The sequence below is a fragment of the Muntiacus reevesi genome, chromosome 5 (genome assembly GCF_963930625.1).
Source record: "Muntiacus reevesi chromosome 5, mMunRee1.1, whole genome shotgun sequence".
Taxonomy (NCBI): domain Eukaryota; kingdom Metazoa; phylum Chordata; class Mammalia; order Artiodactyla; family Cervidae; genus Muntiacus; species Muntiacus reevesi.
In genome coordinates this window covers 91,573,437-91,596,943 of record NC_089253.1, presented here as the reverse complement: position 1 = coordinate 91,596,943, position 23,507 = coordinate 91,573,437, and the positions used below count along the sequence as shown (strand labels likewise).

The 23,507-nt window shown below is 38.6% G+C and overlaps 1 protein-coding gene across 1 annotated transcript; it reads right to left on the bottom strand.

The window, feature by feature from the left end:
* Positions 1–4,567: 4,567 nt before the first annotated feature.
* Positions 4,568–22,643, bottom strand: TNFRSF9 (TNF receptor superfamily member 9). The gene is made up of 8 exons (XM_065937003.1): positions 22,611–22,643; positions 21,710–21,884; positions 20,075–20,182; positions 19,304–19,441; positions 18,722–18,788; positions 16,762–16,892; positions 15,455–15,589; positions 4,568–4,705 (listed from the first exon to the last, which is right to left on the bottom strand). Exons 2-8 carry the CDS (start codon positions 21,819–21,821, stop codon positions 4,617–4,619), a joined length of 780 nt encoding a protein of 259 aa, XP_065793075.1. The 5' UTR covers positions 21,822–21,884; positions 22,611–22,643; the 3' UTR covers positions 4,568–4,616.
* Between the last annotated feature and the right edge of the window lie 864 nt (positions 22,644–23,507).

Here is a 23,507-nt window from a genome sequence, read left to right as displayed (position 1 = left end):
ATAAATACAGCCCAGGTCAGATAAGTAGAATGAATTGTGGATTTTCTGTGTTTATAATCTAGGACAGATGAGCTATCCTGGGTGACCCAAGCCTGTGGGGGATGATCAGTTCCTTTGTGTTTATGGATAATGGGCAACAGAGAATTAAACACAAAGGCGCCAAAGTGGTGAGTGAAAGCCATGTTGGAATTTAGCGTTGTAGTTTGGAAGAGAGAGAAAAAAATTACACCTAACTCTGTTCTGAAGCAACACTGGTAAAATCCCTCAGCTTTGCTTTGCCTCTTATTTTACACCACTTTGTTCATTTATATCTTTTGGCCACACGGCACAACATGTGGGATCTTAGTTCCCTGACCAGGGATCAAACCCATGTTCCCTGCTGTGGAAGCAGGGAGACTTAACCACTGGGTTTCCGGGGTGTCTCTGCCTCTTATTTTCAAAGGATTGTACCACCAATGACTGTTCTCTTATTCTTGCCAGAATACTGGGTTAACAGGACTCTTACCTGAAGCATCCTCGTCAGGTCCCCAAAATTAACAGCCAGAGACTGCCTATGAGCCATTCAGAGTTGGTCAAAGTGTTCAAATCAAATCCCAAATGTTCTCATTCTGGAAGACTAATCATGCCCATTGTTACTTTTTCATGTGTTTGATGAGATTTCCTAGAAAGTTTCAGAAAATCCTCCACAAACATTACAGTCTTTTGCCAGAAACAACAAACTCTTACCAAAATAGTAAAGAAAAAGCTAATGAAAGGTACTTCCTTGACTTAAATTAAAATAGCAAATGTTTTCTGAACACATATTCTGTGCTGTGTGCTGGGTTCAGTTGTATCTGACTCTGCAACCCCGTGGATTGTGGCTGCCTAGCTCCTCTGTCTATGTGATTCTCCAGGCAAGAATACTGGCAGTGGGGTGCCATTTCCTTTTCCAGGGGATCTTCCCAACCAGGAGTCGAACCTGCATCTCTTGTGTCTCCTGTATTGGCCGGTGGATTCTTTATCACAAGTGCCACCTTTATTACATCCTACTCCAAAGCAAATTTTAAGGTGGAAGAAGGAATACCTAGTGTTATACCTGTTGCTGCACTAAATTTCTTTCAGGCAGAAATTTTCTTGGAATGTGACTGAAGTTTAGATCCAAATCAACATGACAGAACCATTGGCTGAGTTATCTACAATCAAATGCTTTTTTTCCCCAGAAAAATCATTTGATGTAATTCAACACCCATTCCTGATTACAAAATGGAAACTAGCCCTCGTCACAAACCAGGAATAGAAGGGAACTTCCTTAATTTGATCGAGTATATTTACCAAAGAAATAATAATAATACCCTGAAAGTATCCTCTATAAATAAGACTTTAAAAAGACTATCACAATGTTCTGGAGGTCCTGGCATGAAGCCAAGCAGTACATCAAGCAAACGAAATAAAATATAAAAGACTAGAAAAGGAAGAAACTATTATTATCACAAATAACATGATTGTCTATAGAGAAAACTTTAAAGAATCCACATACATGCTCTTAAAAATAATAGGAAAGTTTAGGAAAGAGACTGGTTAGAAAGTAATATAAGAAAATCACTGACATCGCTCTACTCCAATAACAAACAAAATCATTTAAAAAGCAACAAAAATGAATCTAGAGATAAATCTAACTAAAGCTGTACAATTTATAGAGAAATTTTATGAAACTTTATTGAAGGACATCAAAGACTTGTCCTGCCAAGTATCGAGAGCTATTATTAAACTAATGTAACAAAGACAGTGTGTATTGGTGCAGGACAGACAAATTGGCCAATGGAATAGAATAGAGATCCCAGAAAACACTCATAGATAGAGGGAAACTTGGGAAATGACAGAGGTGTACTACAGATCCATAAGGAGAAAAATGGCCTATTGATTAAATGATACTGGAACTAATGGTTATGCATATAAAAAACTCAAAATTGGATCATTACTCAGCGCATACACAAAAAATTTTCCTGATGGATTAGAATTAAATGCAAGAAACAAAACTTAAAACTTTTAGAATAAAATGTGGGGAAAGATCTTTATGATATTGGGGGAGCAAAAGATTTCTTTAACCAGGACGCCAAAGAAATGTTAACCATATAGTAAAAGAGTTGTAAATTTAACCATATTAAATTAAGAATGTTACCTCTTATTAGCGTCAAGACAAAGAGAGACACTACAAAAAGAGAAAAAATTGCAAATAAAGCAGATATTTATAACACATATAAGTAATGGAAGATTATTATCAAGACTACATAAAGAACTTCTATGAATCAATAAGAAAATGACAAATAATCAAATCTTTTTAAATGGTTAAAAACCACCACCTAGCATTTCTCAAAAAAGAAAAAAAAAACTGGTATAAAAATGTGACAAGATACCCATTAGTAATGAAGGAAATGCAAAATAAGAGCATGGTGAGATGCCATCCTATACTCCCTGGGTTGGCAAAATTAAGACTCTGAAAATACCTGAGGGTGGCAAGGATGAAACATAATGGGGTGCTTGTACACTGCTGACAGGAGCACAAATTAGAACAACCGCAGTGAAAAGCGGTCCAGCCCTGCAGAAGACTCTTTATTGCTCAGAAATATTTGCTGCCCCTCCCTGTGTGAAGATTGTACTTTCCGCCCTATAGTCGCCCATAGTTGGCTGCATGACTTTTTCTTAAAGTTAGAATCTAGTTAACTATATATGAGCAAAGTGACCTGTATTCCTTTGCCACAAGATGGTCAATGTTCCAAGGAGAAGCTGCTCTGGGATTTATACACCTAAATCCCAGAGTGAAATAACATGTGACGGAACCACAACCAGCCTGCTGTGGGCATATCATGAAAGCCAGAAGCGCACCCCTTTTGTGTGGTTGTGACCCATTACGACTTTGGAGGTGGGTACACTTGTTTTTTCTGCATAATTTAGCACATCCTTACTGATACGGGTACTAGCTCATAAAGTTGAACATTCAAATGCCTTAAGATCCAGAAATTCTTACTATAAGGAAGTTTCCCTAGAGACACTCATCAATGGGAAACACACAAAAGAACATTCATAGCAATATTTTTCATAATTATAAAAAAAAAACCTGGAAACAACCCAAATGTCCTGTAGTTCAAAGTGGATTTGATAAATAATAGTATATTTGCAAGACTATACAGCAGTCAAAATGAAAGCATTCTAGCTACACAAAATAACATGAGTGAGTCTTATAAATATACTTTCCAGTGATTAAAGCATAGTAAGACTCCACACAGCACAATACCATTTTCATAAAGGTCAATAACAAACAAAAGTAAGTAAACTAATTGTGGGGTACATAGTCATATGATAAATGGGTTTTTTTTTAAAGCAGAAAAATGATAGACAACATTCCTGTGAGAAGTTTCTGGGTTTGGGGTGGGGAAGTGGATTGGAGATGAAGGAAGGAAGGAGCACAAGGATGGATGCTCTGATCCTGACTTTGACCCTATATGTCAGTTATTAAATATTCTAGGCTTTGTGAGCCATACCGTCTCTGTCACAACTACTCAACTCTGTTGTTGTAATGCAAAGGGCACCTGAGGGTGGCTTGTGTTTTCCCAAAAAACCTACTTACAGATTCCAAAATTTGAGTTTCAGCTAATTTTATGTGTCATGAGATAGTATTCTTATTTTGATTTGCTTTTAACTATTTACACATGCAAAACCATTCTTAGCTCATAAACCGTACGAAGGCACACAGCATCTCAGATCTGGCCCATGGAAGTTTGGCAACTCTTATTTGGTTGGGTGATGTGTTCATGGGTCTCCTAGTTCACGTGTATCAAATATTATGGTTAAAGTGTTTTAAGAATATAAAAAAGTAAGTTGTGACTCAGAGGGTAGTAGGACAAAGGCAGAAGATGTGAAGATGGAGAGGACCACAGGATACCCACAGACTCTTTTCAAAACTCTTCACCAAGGTCTGCTCTTTTTCTTTCTTTTTCCCCTTTTTGTTTGTTTTTGACTGCATCACACAGGATGAGGGAATCTTAGCTCCCCAACCAGTGATCAAACCTGTGCCCTCTGTATTGGGAGTGTGGAGTCTTAACTGCTACACCACCAAGGAAGTCCCAAGGTCTGTCTTTTTTTTTTTTTTTTTTTGCTTTTGACCCCAAACTTGGGCCATGATGATGACTGTCATCATTCTCTCCCCCAACAGTGGAGGAGGCCCTTATGGAGGATGCTTGAACCAATGGAAAATCTGGTCAGGGATATTGTCTGAATCTTACGGCTTATTGCCACATATCATATGAGCACCAGAAAAAAAAATAGAACTGATTTTGATTATCATTTTAGCTGCACCATTGGATTCCATGATTAAATTTAAAATATATGTCTCTGGATTTCAAGAAAACTAGCCTGAACCTCTTAAGCAGTATCTACAAAATGCCCCCATTATCACCAGTTCTGTCCCATTTTTTGTTCTGTTAAAAGTGGTACATCTTCAAAGGCCAATTCATTAGCGTTTAGGAAAAGTTTGTTGGGGTAATCTTGGGTGTGAGCTGGAATGATGTTTTAGAAAGGTACAATAGTGGGATCCTTCATATTTCTCCTGTGATTCTTCTCAAGAGAGTCCCAACACATCTTCACAGTTCACACTCTCCTTCCTCTTCTTCTGGAAATCGGCAGCTACAGGCATCTTCCTCTTGGGCTGTTTGTACTGGTCTCATAAATGCTAAAAGGTAATTTAAAATAGTTATCTTTCATTGTCTATTTTAATCATTTAACATCCATTTTCCATAAACCCCATTTGCAGAACATCTCTAAGCAGCAAACACTCTCAACTTTAGTTTGAACAAACTCACCAGCAAGAGAGGTAGTAGCAAATATAAACTTTTTTCAGGATTATTTAAGATTTTTTTTCTTTTTACCTAATACTGTTTTATTGGTCCTGAACAAACTAGTTTCTTTAGTGTCCACAAAAGCTAAAAACAGTCTTGAGCATGAGTCATTATAGCATAAAATTAGTCATGCGCCAAACATAATGGCAGTTTCAATTCAGCAGCACATGTTTTAGTCTTGAGGGTTACTTAGATTACACATTAGACAGTTTCATTTGAATGAAATGCTTACAGCTCTGAGATGTTAAATATACTCCCACTGCTTCCATCGATTAGTAAGTAAAGAACTGATTTATGCACTAGCTTCCAAATTTTCATTTATGTGTTAAAGTATTTGTGCTATTGTTGAGTAACTTGCAATTCTAAAATATATATTAAACTTTATATATAGCTAACACACACACACATATAGCTGTGGCCTCACACCCAAGTCCATCAGTTAAAAAATATATATATATATATACATATATAAAATTATATATGTCATGTCTGACTCTTTGCAACCGCATGGTCTGTAGCCTGCCAGTCTCCTCTGTCCATGAGATTTTCCAGGCAAGAATACTGGAGTGGGTTGTCATTTCCTTCTCCAGGAGAACTTCCCAACCCAAGGATTGAACCTGTATCTCCTGAATTGGCAAGCAGAGTCTTTACCACTGAGCCACAGGGGAAGCCCATATACATAGGCATATCAATTTAAATATATATATATATACATATAAATACCATATATAATATAATATCAGTTAAAATATATATATATATAAATATATATGCAGGTATGTTTTTATACCCTGACAAAGCAAAAGGCCCTTCCCCAACTTTACATGCATCTTAACTGTAAAAAAATAACCAAAGCTCAACAAGCACACCATCTCCAAGATCTTAAAAAAAATTGGCAAGATACTCAGAATTCCCAATAAGATGTCCTTTTCCTTTTGAAATAACATCAAAGATTAATTTTTAAATGAAAATTTGATTCTGGAAAGACAGAGTAATCATACTTTCTTCTATTCTTCCTGCTAAGTATTGCTGAAAATGCTGGACCTTTTATATAACAAACATAAGAAGAATCTGAAAGGTGGCAAGAAAGTAAACCAGTTAATGATCTTGGAACCCAAGGAACTATGGCCTTGAGTTCCCTGAGTATTCTTTCTGCTTCATATGCCCTGGACTGGGAACTGTAAAAGTGGACTAATAAAAATGGTCCCACATCCAAACCCACCACTAAGACCCAGTAGAGCATTTAGACTTATACCCTTGCCAAGTGCTATCAAGGCTCACTGGACCATCCTCATTAGGGTGGCATCAGAGGAGTCCTAGTGGAGAGTTAGGACTTCATCACCACTCACAGTATCAAGGTCACCCCAAATCCCATCCATTTATTATCAGTGGAAACCATGTGGGGAGCATGAACAAAGTACCTCAACCTAGTCATATCAGTGGAGGCTTAGTGGGGAGCCTGAACCCCCACACATGTCTAGCAATAACAAGGATCCCATCCTGAGGAGGTTTAGGTGATGTAGATATTAGAGGTATCGGGCAAGGACATGAAAGTAGCCATCGAAAAGATGGATGCTTCAACAAACAATTGGAAACACACTGGAAACAAATGAAAAATAAATACAAGGTCTTAGGAAAGAATCAGGTGGCAATTTTAGAACTGAAAAATTACAATAACCAAAATTAAAAATATCAGTGAATGAGCTCAGCACAAGAATGGAGAAGAAGGAAAGGAAAGAATCATTACCCCATCTGAACAGAGAGAAAAGATTGGGGAAAAAGTGAACAGAGCTTCAGGGACATGTGGGACTATAGGAAAAAAAAAAAAAGACTAATATTGATGTCATTGGAGTCCTTGAAGAAAAAGAGAAAGGGAGTAGGGCTGAATTAATTTGACGAAATAATGGCTGAAAATTTGCCAAATCTAGAAAAAGGTTTAAATCTACAGATTCGGGAAGCTAACTGAATCCTGAACAGGACTATCCAAGGAAATTCACACATTTCAGTTTAAGTTTTGAAAACAAAAAGAAATCTTGAAAGCAGCCAGAGAGAACTAACACATCACTTAGAGGGGAAGGGCAAATTAAATGACAGTGAATTTCTAATGAAAGCCAGAGAAAGAAAACACAGAAAACAAAAATAAAATAACATCTTAAGTCCTAACATATAAGTAATTATATTAAATGTACATTTTTAAAATATACCAATCAAAAGACAGAAATTAGTAGCATGATGATTATATGTTGTCTATAAGAAATTTACTTCAGATATAAAAATGTAGGAAGTTTGAAAGTAAAAGGATGCAAAAAGATATACACATAAATTTTTAGAAAGCAAGAGTGGCTATATTACTATCAGATAAAGTAGACTTCAGAACAAAGAAAACCAGCAGACACAGAGAGGGAACTTACATAATTAAGAGTCAGTTCACCAAGAAAGCATGGCAGTATTACATATGTATAGAACAAGCAACAGAGCTACAAAATAGGTGAAGCAAAACTGATCAAACTGAAAAGAGAAATATACAAATTCACAATTATATTTGAAGAATTAAATGGCCTTCTTCCAAGAGTTGATAGAACCACTTGACAGGAAATCAGAAATGATATAGAAGAATTCAGCAACATCATCAATTAATGGGATTGAATTGATATTTATAGGACAGTCTATCCACCTTTTCAAGAGTCTAAAGGAGGACATCAAGGCTGTATATTGTCACTCTGTTTATTTAACTTATATGCAGAGTACATCAAGAGAAATGCCAGACTTGATGAAGCACTAACCAGAATCAAGATTGCCAGGAGAAATATCAATAATCTCAGATATGCAGATGACAGCACCCTTAGGCAGAAAGCAAAAAGGAACTAAAGAACCTCTTGAAGAAGGTGAAAGAAGAGAGTGGAAAAGCTGACTCAAAACTCAACATTCAAAAAACAAAGATCATGGCATCTAGTCCCACCATTTCATGGCAAATAGATGGGGAAACAACGGAAACAGTGACAGACTTTATTTTCTTGGGCTCCAAAATCACTGCAGATGGTGACTGCAGCCATGACATTAAAAAGATGCTTGCTCCCTGGGAGAAAAGCTGACAAATCTAGACGACACATTAAAAAGCAGAGATATTACTTTGCTGACAAAAGTCTGTATAGTCAAAGCTATGGTTCTTCCTGTAGTCATTATGGATGTGAGAGTTGGACTATAAAGAAGGCTGAGCACCAAAGAATTGATGCTTTTGAACTGTGATGTTGGAGAAGACTCTTGAGAGTCCCTTGGACTTCAAGAAGATCAAACCAGTCAATCCTAAAGGAAATCAATCTTGAATGTTCATTGGAAGGACTGATGCTGAAGCTGAAACTCTAATATTTTGGCCACCTGATGTCAAGAGCAGACTCATTAGAAAAGACCCTGATGCTGGGAAATATTGAAGGCAGGAGGAGAAGGGGATGACAGAGGATGAGATGGTTGGATGGCATTACCAAGTCAACAGACATGAGTTTGAGCAAGCTCCAGGAGATGGTGAAGGACAGGGAACTTGGAGTGCTGCAGTCCGTGGGGTCACAAAGAGTCGGACATGACTGAGGGACTGAACAACAACAATAGAACAAAGACCAAGACAGACCATGACCTGGACCATAAATCAAACTGCAGCAAATTTAAAAGAAATCACACAGAGGGTGTCCTCTTACTATAACAGAATCAAAATAGACATCAACAACAGAAAGAAAAACCAAAAAATCACCAAATACTAGGAAACTAAAAACCACACTATTAAATAATCAAGAGAAATACAAAAAATACATTGAACTGAAGGAAAATGGAAAACAACATATCAAAATGTGTGGACACAGCTAATTTAGTACTGAGGATACTTATAATATGAAGTTCTTATATTAGAAAGAGGAAAACTCTCAAACCAATAACATAACTTCCACCTAAATAGAAAAAGAACAAAATAAATCTAAGGCAAGCAGAAGAAAGGAGATAATAAAGGTAAAAGCAGAAATTGGTGAAACTGAAAATAGAACAACAAAGAAAATCAATGAAACAAAGAGATGGTTCTTTGAAAAGATCAATAAAATTGACAAATCTCTACCAGAACTTATTCAGAAAAAAGGAGAGTGGCACACATTACCGGTATCAGTAGGTGACATCACTACCGACCTGTATACAACAAAAGGATGGTAAGGGAGTAGTATAAGTAATTTAAGCACATAAATTTGACAACTTCAATGAAATGGACCAAGTCCTCAAAAAACATAAACTACCATAATTCACTCAATTTGAATTAAATAACTTCAATGGCTTATTAAGGAAATTGAATTTGTAATTAAGGAACCTCAAAAAGAAAACTCCATGTTCAGATAGCTTCACTAGACAAAACTATTTAAAGAAGAACTAACACCAATTCTACACAATCTCTTTCAGAAAACAGAGGGAATAAATCCCAACTTATTTGAGGAAGTCAGTATTACCTTGATACCAAAACCAGACAAAGACAGTACAAGAAAAGAAAACCACAGGTCAATATTCTTCATGAATATAGCTGCAAAAATTCTTAACAAAATATTAATGAAGAGAATATAAATATATATATAGAATATATATATATATAAATAATTATATAACTAAGTGGACTTTAATCCAGGGATGTAAGGTTAGTTTGAAATTCAAAAATCAACATATAGGATTCACCATCTCAACAGGCTAAAGAAGAAAAACCAGATAATCAAATCAATGGATACCAAAAAAGCACCTGACAAAATTTAGCACTAATTCATGATTTTAAAAAGATCTTCAGAGCACTTTCTCAACTTAATAAAGAATATCTACTAAAAAGTCTGTAACTCACATCATACTTTATGAAAGACTGAATAGTTTGGCCCTGGGTTTTTTTTTGCAGGCAATGATATCCACTCTCACCGCTATGACTCAACATAGTCCTGGACACTCTAGTCAGCACAGTAAGGCAAGAAAAGAAATAAAAGGCAAATAGATTGGAGATGAAAAAGCACAGCACTTTTTTTCTGCAGATGACACAATGAGCTACATAAAAAAATCCCAAGAAATCTACACAATACCCTAGAACTAGTAAGCAAGTTCAGCAAAATCATAGGATAAGACTCAAAGTACAAAAAAACCAATTGTATTTCTATATACTAGCAATGAACATGTCAAAAAACAAAATTTAAGATACAATATCATTTGCAATTGTAAAATTTAAATATTAAGGCCTAAATTAAAAAGGCATGTGCAGGACTTGTATGCTGAAAACTACAAAGCACTGATGAAAGTAATCAAAGAAAATATACATGAATGGAGAGACACACTATGTTCATGGATTAGAATAGTTAACATAGGAAAGATCTCAATTCTTCCCGAACTGATGTACAGATTTAACACAACTACTATCAGAATCCCAGCTGACTTTTTGTAGATAGAGATAAGATTATCCTAAAATTATCTTCATGAACTAGAATAGTCAAATGAATTAGAATAGTCAAAACAATCTTGAAAGAGAAGAATAATGTGGGAGGACTCATTCTACTCTATACCTAATTTCAAGACGTTTTTACAGCTACAGTAACCAAGACTGTGTGGTATTGGCAGAAGGGAAAACACACAGATCAATGGAAGAGAAGAGAGAAACCAGAAATAGTCCCCACACAAGTACAGCCAACTGAGTTTTTACAAAAATGCAACATTAATTCAATGGAAGCAGAATAATCTTTTCAATAAATGATGCTGAAGCCACTGGCCACCCATAGGCAAAAATAATAATAGTTTTAAAATATTGATCTGAAACTCTCACATCTTATATAAAACTTAACTAAAAATTAAACATATATTTAAATGTAAAACATTTAGCATACGTCATGGGAGAAAGTCTAAATCTTTGAGATCTAGGACTTAATAAAGAGTTCTTAGATGTAATCCCATAAATTAAAAAAATTGGCCAGTTGGACTTCATCAAAATTAAAAACTTTCTCTGTGGAAGATCATGTGAAGAGGATGAAAAGACAAGTGACAGACTGGAGAAAATACTTACAAGCCTCATATCTGATAAAAGACTCATATCTTGGAACTTTAAAAAATAACTCAAATGTCAAAAGTAAGACAAGCAATCTAATTAGAAAATGGGTAAAAGACATGAAGGAACATTTCACTGAAGAAGACTGACAGATGGAAAATAAGTACATAAAAAATGTTCAGCCTTTAGGGAAAGGCAAATTAAGCCCACATTAAGATATTAGTGCATAACCATTCAAACAACTGAAATTAAAAATTGCAACAATGCAAAATGCTGACAAAGATGAGGAAAAACTGGATCTCTCACACCTTGCTGGTGGAATGTTAAATGGCACAACTCCTGTGGAAAAGTGTTTAGCAATTTCTTTAAAAAATGAACACATACTTATCATATGACCCAGTAATTGCACTCCTGGGTGCAATCTTGAAGATAATTACATTTCTTCAAGATATGTAAGCTTATGTCCACATAAGTCCTGTACATGATTATTCATAGCAGCGCTAATGTAATAGTCATGGAATAGTTCTGCATTTTGATTGTGCTGCTGGTCTCACCAATCTACTTGTGTGATAAAATGACATACACTAAACACAGGTGGCTCATGGTAAAGAACTCACCTGCCTCTGCAGGAGATGCAGGAGATGTGGGTTCGATCCCTGGCTCAGGAAGATCCCCTGGAGGAATAAATGGCAACCCACTCCAGTATTCTTGCCGAGAGAAGCCCTTGGACAGAGGAGCCCAGTGAGCTACAGTCCCTGGGGGTCACAAAGAGTCAGACACAGCCGAGCAACTGAGCATACACATGCACACAAACTAAACACACAAAGTGTGTGCAAGTCAACTGCCTGGTTTGGATATTACGTGCTGTGTGCTGTGCTATGCTTGGTCACTCAGTCATGTCCGACTCTTTGCGACACTAAGGACTCTAACCTGCCAGGCTCCTCTGTCCATGGGGCTTCTCCAGGCAAGAATACTGGAGTGGGTTGCTACGTCCTCTTCCAGGGGATCTTCCCGACTAAGGGATTGAACTCAGGCCTCCGGCATTGCAGGCAGATTCTTTACCATTTGAGCCAGCAGGCAAGCCCAAGAATATGGGATTGGGTATCCTATCCCTTCTCTAGGGGATCTCTAGGGTCTCCTGCATTGCAGGAGGATTCTTTACCAGCTGAGCTACCAGATAGTTAAATATGATGCAACCCCATGAATGGCACATACGACTTTTCCGGACTGTCTTTACAACTTCCTGTGAATCTCTATTTCAAAATAGAAAGTTTTAAAAAATAACCTAAAATTTTTTTAAATGGATGACAGTTCCATTGAAACTCCCTAATTACTCATAAATACTTTTGAAAACCATTTTATAAAGAACTTTATTGCCATTTGGGGTAAAGCTGGGACAGATAGTTGTTTAAATCAGAAGTTTCGGTGAGAATTTAGAGGTTTAAATCATAGGTTAAGACCTCAAAAAGAGAATCAAAGAACAAACCACAGGGTCGGAAAATATATTTGCAGCCCATGAACTGTAGACTAAAAAATTCCTATAGGTTAGTAAGAAAAGGACAAACAACCCAATGGGAAAAGGCTTAAAAGATCAGATGATTTGCAGGAGAGGAAATCCAAGTGACCAAACATAACATGAAAAGATGTTCAATCTCACCAGTAATCAGGGAAATGCAAATTAAAACCACGAGATACTACTACACACCCACCAGACAGATAAAAATTATAAAGTCTGATAATGCTAAGTGTTAGCAGGGATTGGCGCAAAAAGAATTCTCGTATGCTGCTAATTGGACTCTTATCACTCTCAAAAAGTTTTATAAATCTAGTACTATGGACCAAGATGGATATGAGTTTGAACAAGCTCCGGGAGTTGGTGATAGACAGGGAAGCCTGGTGTGCTGCTGTCCATGGGGTCACAAAGAGTCAGACATGACTGAGCATCTGAACTGAAGGACCAAGATACATACTCCAGTGCCTTTATTCCTAGGTTTAAAAAAAGTAAAGAAAGAAACGTGCTTATGTACACTGAGATACATAGACAAAAATATCCAAATATTATTTTCTCTAAGAGCCCCAAATTGAAAGTAACCCAATTGACCAGGAATATTAGAATGGATAAACAAACTGTGATACAGTCCTTCAATAGAAGAACATTTAACAATGGAAATCAACTCAAGATAAATGCCACACTTGGATGAATCATAAAGATACAATGTTGAGTGAAAGGGGGAAGGAAAATATAGAACAGATATAGTGTGATTCCACTGGTCTGAAGTTCACAAGCAGCCAAATTAAACCATGTTCTTGGGTAGCAAAACTATAAATAAGAGCAAGGAAGTGAACACCGTAAGAATCTAGTTGTGGTTAGCACTAGCAGAGGGAGGGTTTTTAATCTGGAAGGAACACAAGAAGGGCTTCCGGGGAGCAGAGTGTGTTCTATTTCTTGACATGGGTAGGGTTCCACAGGTGTTCATTTTAGAGTTGTTAAACAGAGGAGCCGGGCAGGTTGCAGTCCATAGGACTGCACAAAGTCCGACACAACTGAAGCAACTTAGCTCACATACATGCAAACTTTACGTGCGTGCATTTTTTTTCTGTGTATTTAAAAATGTTGAAAAGATTTTATATTGTTTACAAAAAGAACCTTTATACAAATCAGTGTTCTGCATCTTTAGAGAAGACTTTACTAGTACTTTCCCTCCTATATTTAAAAAAAATTTATATAAATATTTGACATTTTCTTGAAACAATGTAGGACTTTATGTCATTATTACTGATATTTTGTCTCCAGGGTCTTTGCCTTTTTTAAGAAAAATATTTATTCTTAATTGGAGGATAATTGCTTTATTTGAGTCTGTTCTAGTTAACTGGATGAACCTAGAGCCTATCATACACAGTGAAGTAAGTCAGAAAGAGAAAAACAAATACTACATACTAACACATATACATTTCGTACGTGAGTGCTTAGTTGCTCAGTCTATCCAACTCTTTGCGACCCTGGACTGTACCCGTCAGGCTCCTCTGTCCATGGAGTTTTCCAAGCAAGGATACTGGAGTAAGTTGCCATTTCCTCCTCCAGGGGATCCTGACCAGGATCAAACCAGCGTCTCTTAAGTCTCCTGCATTGGCAGATGGGTTCTTTATCACTAGCACCACCTGGGAAGCTATGTATGTGGCAGCTAGAAAAATGGTACTAATGAACCTATTTGCAGGACAGGAATAGAGACGCAGACAAAGAGAACCGACTTGTGGACACGGCAGGGGAAGGAGAGGCTGGGATGAACTGAGAGAGTAACATTGAAACATACACACTGTGCGCATCCACACTTAGCTGCTCAGTCTGTCCAACTCTTTGTGATCCTGGACTGTAACCCGCCAGGCTCCTCTGTCCATGGAATTTTCCAGGCAAGAATACTGAAGTGGGTTGTCACTTCCTACTCCAAACATATACATTATCATATGTAAAACAGATAGCTAGTGGAAAGTTGCCGTGTAACACAGGGAACCTGAGAGGGGAAGGAGGGAGTGGGGAGTGGGAGGAGGTTGAAGAGGGAGGAGACGTTATACCTATGGCTGATTCATGTTTTTGTATAGCAGAAACCGACACAAGAGTGTAAGGCAATTATCCTCATATTTTTAGCAACTTACAAGTAGACACTCTCTAATCATATTATGATGGTCTGGGCTACATTACAGAGCTCTTGGAGCGACCCTCTTGTATATGAATTCCTCTTAGTAAGTCTTTCCTGTTATCTAAGGTTCTGTCCTCCACAAAGTAAAAAATGCAGATTGCCTCCATCTATATGCCCTTTGGAATAAATATTAATAGCTTTTATTTAGTGAATATTGACTCTACTAGACACTTGCTGAATTCCTTATAGAAATAGAATCTTGTGTAGTGAGCGGAACCCATCATTGAAATTTCTCATTTAATCCAGATCAGTGTCCTAATAACTCATCCCATTAAAACCACTTCAAACTCTGTTTTAGTTCTCTAGGCCTACTTCTAACTGTGAGTCTAGCTCAGGTCAAGGTCATTCATCAGCCACAGGAGTCATGCTAATGGGGCAATGTTGTTTTTCATTGCTCTTTGTCAGTGTCCTGTATTCACAATTGAGTGGACACACACACACACACACACACAGAGTTGTCCAAGGCTGCAACGTACTTAGAGTGGTAATTTTTCCAGAATCTTTGGGCTATGTTCTGCCATCACTAATCTTTCTCCAACTCAGCCATGGACCTTTGAGGCTGGGCCACTCTTTGTTGTGGGGCTGTCTTGTGCATATAGGATTTTAGCAGCACTGCTGACCTCCACTCACTCGATACCAGAGCACAGTACCCCCTCCACCACCTCTTAGGCTGTGACCATCAAAACTGTCTCCTGACACTGCTGAGTGTCCCCTTGGTGCCAAATTGTCCCACTGGATACCCACTGTGCTATACTAACCTAACTTCTGTAATTAAAAAAAAAAATCATCTTTCTCTTTCTACTGCAAAACGTCTAGCCTCAGAAAGCTCATATCTCACACTTTTATATTCATCTTACGTTGTTTGAATATATACAGGAGCTTCTTTCTGCCCTGTTTAACCACAGAGAAACGGAGAATCACGAAGGACGCCAGGCACAGCATGGCAGCTGATATCAGGGCAAGGAAGAAGATGATGATCTTGGAGGTGAGACCTGTAGAAAAAGACGAAAAGGAGAAATATCATCTGACATCCCTCATATGTGGAATCTTACAAGTAATGATACAAATGGACTTACTTACAAAACAGAAAGAGACTCACAGACTTAGATAACGAACTTATGGTTGCTGGGAGAAGAATGGGGGAACGGATAGTTAGGGAATTTGGGAAGGTCATGTATGTACTGCTATATTCAAAATGGATAACCAACAAGGTCCTACTACATAGCACATGGAAGTCTACTCAATGTTATGTGGCAGCCTGGATGGGAGGGAGGGTGTGGAGGAGAATGGATACATGTATATATGTATGGCTAAGTCCCTTAGATGTTCACTTGAAACTACCACAACATTGTTACTTGGCTATACCCTCAATACAAAATAAAAAGTTTAAAGTTTGAAAATCAAAAAAGAGCAAAAGGAAAACTGAGGCAGAAATATAATTTTCCAAATATGCTGATGTAAACTTGCATTTGTAAACTCTTCACCATGAGAAGAGGTGCTTCGGGCATCTCCCACCAGCTCTCTTAGTAAACTTGCCTGCTTGCTTGTTAAGAAAACTTAAAAAAAAACCACATACACACACCAAAAAAACCCTTAATAATGTTGTTCCTTTGTTGTTGTGTTTTAGTGACTAGAAAACACTGTCCGACTCTTTCGACCTCATGGACTGTAGTGTACCAGGCTCCTCTGTCCATGGAATTCTCCAGGCAAGAATACTAGAGTGGGTTGCCATTTCCTTCTCCAGGGGATCTTTCTGACCCAGGGATTGAATCCACATTTCCTGCATTGGCAGGCAGATTCTTTATCACTGAGCCACCAGGGAAGCCCAATAATTTTCCTAGAAACCCACAAAATTAAGTGGTTTGGTCTTCTAGGATGTAGGAAACATGGGACTCTATCACCATTGTTATTTGGCAAGATCAAAGGGGTTAGTGTCTGTTTGGATCCAATCTCACCTTACTCTGTTCACTAATATGTAGCCCAGACTGAATAATAAACACTGATGAAAGGAATGGGTCCCTTGAAGCCAGGCTAAGAGAAAGAAGGCGTGTCGGAGGTGCCTACTATAGATTGACATGCAAGACATCAGGACATTGGGGTGATTCAGAGACCAACCAGAATGGCCATGATACATTCACTTATTTAACAGCAACAAACCAGCTACCTGGCTCTCTCCCAGGGGCAGGCACGATGGTGGAGGATGCATCTGGAGAGACGTCAGGTGACGGTGGTCCACATACTACGTCACTTTCCTTCGTCCCGTTTACAAGGACAGCCTTTCCATTCAAAGAACAGCTTAGAGGGTCCAATGAAAAGAGTTCAAGTAATTAATTAAAGTACAGATCACTCTAATTTTAAAAGACTGACATTTTCTACTTGATTAAGCAGTTCTAGTGACAAAGGTATGTGGATCTGGGTTTATAGGCAAAGCAAGGATATTTTTAAAAACTTCACTGAGCATTGGGCTTCCTCCAGTGGTCACCTGGCTTTCATGGCCCTCCACGATCCATCTCACTCTACCTGCCTAACTGGCTGCTTCTTCCTTCCTAGTCTGGAGGGTCCTGGCCCAGGATAGCCTACATCAGGCTGTTGCCTGGTTAGTCTGTCACCTCCACCTTCTTAAGTGCATTTGAGCATCTCTGGCACAGACAGGACTGACAATTTAGCACAGGGTTGTGGTAGTGGTGTGTGTGATAGTTGCTCAGTCATGTCCGATTCTTTGCGACCCCATGGACTGTAGCCAGCCAGGCTCCTCTGTCCATGGGATTTCCCAGGCAAGAATACTGGAGTGGGTAGCCATCCCCTTCTTGAAGAGATCTTCCCAACCCAGGGATCGATCCCTGGGTCTCCTTCATAGGGTTAGGATCTCCTAACCCCATGATGTGTTGGCATATGACAGATCAGAGTTTGAGTCCTGAGTTGGTCTTTTTGCAGAATGATCTTGAGCAAGTTAGGAAATTTCTCTGCAGCTCATCTGAAAAATAAGATATCCATGTCCCAGGGCTGTTGTGAAGAGTAAATGACCCTATGTGTCTGGTTCACTCCCTATTAATGGTAGCCATAATCATTGTTGGGGCTTCCCTGGTGGTTCAAATGGTAAAGAATCTGCCTGAAATGCAAGAGACCTGGGTCCAATCCCTAGGTTGGGAAGATCCCCTGGAGGAGGGCATGGCAACCCACTCCAGTATTCTTGCCTGGAGAATCCCCATGAATAGATGAGCCTGGTGGGCTACAGCCTGTGGGGTTGCAAAGAGTCAGACACGACTGAGCAACTAAGCTGTTTGTGGTCATCATCAATATCATCATTATTGTTCTATGTCTCTCCCCTGTCCTTTACTTAACATGAACCCACCCATTCCCCAAAGCCAGTTCAATCCCACTTTCCACACAGACTCACTTCACTGCTCAGAACTATTTGTGTCAAAAGACAAAAAACAAAACTTTCTAATGTTCTATGAATCAATACTTTTGTAAAACACAATAAGAATGTAAATGTAAAATAATAATAAAAATGATTTTGTAAGAAAATAAAATGCAAAAAGAACAAAGGCATACAATATACACTGTTGGCTGTTTGACTGCCTGGGATGGTCTTATTTGCCCAAGTCTAATGATTCTAAGGAAAGGAAACATCCTTTACCCTCTTCTATATCATTATCAGTGCTGGCACGAGCACTTGAAGATGGACTGATCAATAAGGAAAGATTAGAGGCAGCAAAGAGATTGGAGGGAGACAGAAGAACCCTTGGGGCAGACAGTAACTAAGTTCCACTGGCAAATCTGACTTAGTTGTTCTGGGCATTACTCCTGGAGAAAATGCCCATTTTGGCAAACCAGTCACAATGACCTCATACCATTCCCGTGCTGCCTATTTGCACAGTTACTCTATATTTACACTTGACTGGTTTAAAAAAGCATCAGTGAGTGGGAGAGAAGTTCAAGAGGGAGGGAATATATGCATACCTATGACTGATTCATGCTGATGCATGGCAGAAAACAACACAACGTTGTAAAGCAATTATCCTCCAATTAAAACAATTAATTAATTTAAAAATTTTAAAGCATCAGTTAGAAAAGTTAACCCAAACACTTTACTTTGCAAGCAAAAAAGAAATGATACATACTCTGTCCAAGGTCGACAGATGCCATGTTCACGATCATTAAATGTCCCAAAAGAGCAGTCTTTACAACCTTTTATAAAAATTAAAGGAATAATAAAAGGAAGCATTTTTATCATTTTAAACTTTCCCTGAGATGAACATGATCTCATAACAATAAAGTCATTAATTTAATATGATCTGTGCTGATTATCCAACAATTCTTCCTGAATTTCATTAGTGATAAACAACTCTTCTCGAACAGTATATGATAAATATAACCCTGTAATAAAGTTATTAGCTTAATACAATCTACACAGATTGTTGAACAGTTTTTCTTGAGATGAAACCCTAATAGGACTAAAGGTTTTACTCTAATTATATGTATTGTATATGCATGAAAAAGCGTGCTTCTGGTGAAAAATGTTGTCATCTCAAGTTATTTCCATTGACTGAAAAGTAATTTTGCAAATATCAGATATGTGACTCCATGGTTCATTATTTATCACTTAGAGGTTCTACAAATCTGTTTTATAATCAAAGGACCATGAAATAAGCCAATGATGTAAATCTAGATAATAAATATGCACCCTACAAGAGGAAACTTACCCTCATTTGTTAACTCTTGACCTTGTTTACAGTCCTTTTCACACATGGTACATCCTACCCCTTGGCAGTGGAATCCCGAAATGCATTCACACTCTGCATTGCTGGTGGGGGAACATGGCTTCTTGATCCTGAAAATACCTACAAAGTCCGTCAGGGTTACACCGACACTTGACCTCCAAATACAGGAAGCAAATTCATGTTCTGCAATAAAAACTATGCTCGTTCTACTTATAATGTTCCTTAATGACCTCAGGGGCTTTCCTGGTGGCTCAGCGGTAAAGAATCATCCTGCAATGCAGGAGACTCGGGTTCAGTCCCTGGATTGGGAAGATCCCTTGGAAAAGGAAATTGCAACCCACTCCAGTATTCTTGTTTGGGAAATCTCATGGACAGAGGAGCCTGGTGGGCTACGGTCTACGGGTCATATAAGAGTTGGTCTAGACTTAGCAACTGAACAAACAAGGACCTCAGAGTACAAAGCTCACTTTTAAATGAGCTAAAATGAGTTTCTTTAACTAAAGAAGACATTTTACATTCTGCTATTAAAAAAATTCTCTCTTGTCCAATGAATGCTTCCTCTAATATTTAAAAAGCTCAATCCACCAGTGTTGGCTGTTACAGTAAATTATTTTACTGGACCCTCCCTGCCTACTGACAGAGGAATCAGTCGACCTTACACTTCAGACTTTCAAACAAGATCAGTACACTAGGGAATAAAAACTTGTCTTCCCAACATATATCGGCATAAAGACTACATTTTTAAAATCATACCTTCACACTTTCTGCATATGTCACAGGACTTCTGTCCACTTGTGCTGGAGAAACTATTTAAAGGACAAGAAATGCAAGACTCCTGACTGCTTTTCCCACAGAAAGTACCTAAAAAGGGAAGATAAGAGCTCTTAATGTTTTTCAATGGACAGTCATCACCTGAAGTATTATGAGGTTCACAAGAAAACCAGAATACGAAATAAAGATTCGATTTCTATGTTGTAACATAGCAACAGACTTTGTTAATCGACTATTTTAAATTATCCATTTGGGGCTTCCCTGGTGGCTCAGCGGTAAAGAATCCACCTTCCAATGCAGGAGATATGGGTTTGATCCCTGATCCGGGAAGATCCCGCATGCCTGGGAGCAATTAAGCCTGTGCGTCACAACTGTTGAGCCTGTGCTCTAGAGCCCACGAGCCACAACTACTGCAGCCCAAGCACGCCAGAGCTCATGCTCTGCAAAAAGAGAAGCCACTACAATGAGAAGACTGTGCACCGCAACTAGAGAGGAGACCCCGCTTGTCACAACTAGAGAAAAGCCCACACAGCAACGAAGACACAGTACAGCCAAAAAAAAATCCATTTGCACGGTTGCCCTAGGTGTAATCATAGAATTAAAAGTAGCAAAGTATGGATATAGCAACAAACAAATCAACAGAAAAAAATGGTTTTCTTTATCTATTGAATAAAACAGAGTTTCTCTTGATTGATCTGGGAGACCAGTATGACTGGATTAAGGGGGAGATCAATGTCCTTTATTGGCACACTAACATTTAAATGTGTCTGCCTTTTCCCACTCTGTTAAGCCACTTGCTTATTCCTTGCTGCACTTGTCCTCATACACCAAGCTATTTGTTGAGGTCTTTTCCTGTACCGTGCACTGATCTAAGCCCATCATACAGTCTTTCCAGCAATCAATCCTATGATAGGTCCTCATACCAACCCCTCATGACAAAGCTGAGGCACAAGAGATTAAGTGACAAGGCTATGTTCACATAGCTAAGATGCAGCACCCAAGAAATATTTGTAAATGAATGAATAAAAGATATTAATGGAAGGGAGGGATAAATTAGAAGTATGGGATTAATAGATACACTGCAATATGTATATGTATATGTGTATGTGTATATATATATTTATATACATATATACACATACATATGTATATAAATATATATATATATAAAGATCCCCTGGAGGAGGGCATGTCAACCCACTCCAGTATTCTTGCCTGGAGAATTCCATGGACAGAGGAGCCTGGTGGGCTACAGTCCATGGGGTCACAAAGAGTTGGACACGACTGAAGCAACTTAGCATAAACAAGCACAGATATACATATATGTGTGTGTGTGAATCATGGAAGATTCCCCTGGAGAAGGGAATGGCTACCCACTCCGCAGTCTTGCCTAGAGAATTTCATGGACAGAGGGGCCTGGCCGACTACAATCTATGAGGTCAAAAAGAATCAGACATGACTGAGCAGCTAACACACTGAAACTGATGCAATATTATAAATCAACTATAGTTTAATTTTTTAAAAGGATCATTAAAACAGAGCTCATTAGCTCTGACTACCAGACTAACCAAACCATGTTTTCAACAGATCAAGCACACGTGATAATTTGGTTCTTACCTGCTGAACAGTTACAGAAATCCTGCAATGATCGTGTCCTCTCAAGATTCATGACCAATAGCACAGTAGCCACTATGTTGTAATAGCCATTTCCCATGATGAAATCTTGCATAGATTAGCCAAGCAGAGTCCAATAGAATTTTAATCAAAGTATCTGGTTTCACAAATACCCACTCTGCAGAAGGTAAAAATTTTCAAGGATGAGGTGGTTTCTCCTTTCATAATTATCAACAGTTCACCTATTTATTACCTGTGCATTTCTACAAGCTCACAACTCAAGGGTTTTCCAGAGCAATTAATGACGGAATACCATAGAAAATGTAGCGAATTCATAAAAACTTCTATGATAAGAACTGCATGACTAAATACACAGCTTTGTGCAGATTTGCCAAAGTCTATGAGTGCACTTTCCAACATGCTTTGCCAAAATGCAGAAATAACAATAGCAAGAACTTTGGGGACTTTCATAGTTATTTAGCATTAGCATCTAGATTTCAACAACAGCAGTGGCGTACTGTCCCTGAAATAACAGTCCTTAAAAAGAGAATCCGACAGTTCAACTCCATGAGAGGACACCTCATTATTAAAATTCCTTTGTCCAAACAATATGTAGAATTACACCTAACTGCTGAAATGTTGAAAGATTGCCCTGCTGAACTCACTATCACACTTTTCTTAATAGTTATGCATTTGTTCATTTTGAGATTTGAAGTCATAAAACTAGAGTCAACAATCTCTAGAGACTAGGTTCCTGGCCTTTATTTAATGGGCTGTGGAGTGAAATTCATTAGAAATTAGAAGGGAAGAAAGTCTAGAAATGTACAAAGGGAACAAAGACCCCATCCTCATCCCTATTCCGTTCCTCCCTCCTCCCCCCACCATCTGCCCCAAATGGACAAACCTGGAGATTGCAGGGCTGCTGAAGAACTTTCCTTCTCCTTGATCTTCAGAGCAGTGAGATTCTGCAGCTGAGAAGAGCTGCAGGTCAAAGACTCTCAGAGGGGAGTTTGGTGACTCAGCCGGGGGCGGGGCCTGGTGGGAAATCCCCAGAGATGGCTCTGTGAGGTATAATAGCTCGCTTGGTATTTGCTGACCTTAAAGTCCTCTAGAGCGTCTCTCCCCACTTGATAACGCAATTCAAACTAAAAGCAGCCCCCTACTGTTAGGGTATTTTTGTTTGTTTGTTTCAGATGACTTTGGCAAACGGATTTTTGTCACTTTTAAGGCATCCTCAATGTAATTGAAGCCCTCAACCGGCTTCCCTTGTAGCTCAGTTGGTAAAGAACCTGCCAGTGTAGGAGACCCAGGTTCGATTCCTGGTTTGGGAAGATCCCCTGGAGAAGGAAATGGCAACCCACTCCAGTATTCTTGCCTGGAGAATCCCATGGACAGAGGAGCCTGGCCGGCTATAGTCCATAGGGTTGCAAGAGTCGGACACGACTTAGCAAGTAAACCACCACCAGTGTATTTGAGATTAGAGGGAAGAAACCCACTTCTAAAGAAAGATCAGCATTCCTGTCAATTACTACCCCTTAACCCTATAATAACAGGGTTAATCACTATAGTACTAGTGATGCTATAGCTATAATTTATTTACTGCAGCTGATGATCCAGGCACCAGAGAAGTAACTAAGCTGCAAATGATCCCTAAGAGTTGATATGATGATGAGGAGGAGGAGGAGGGCATTATGCAAATAAGAACGTTGGAGCTATGAGTCTGGCCAGATTATCAGCAGGTTGAACCAAGGAAAACTCGACTCCTTTTGACTGTGCGCCTTGCTGCATGGGTGAGATGGAA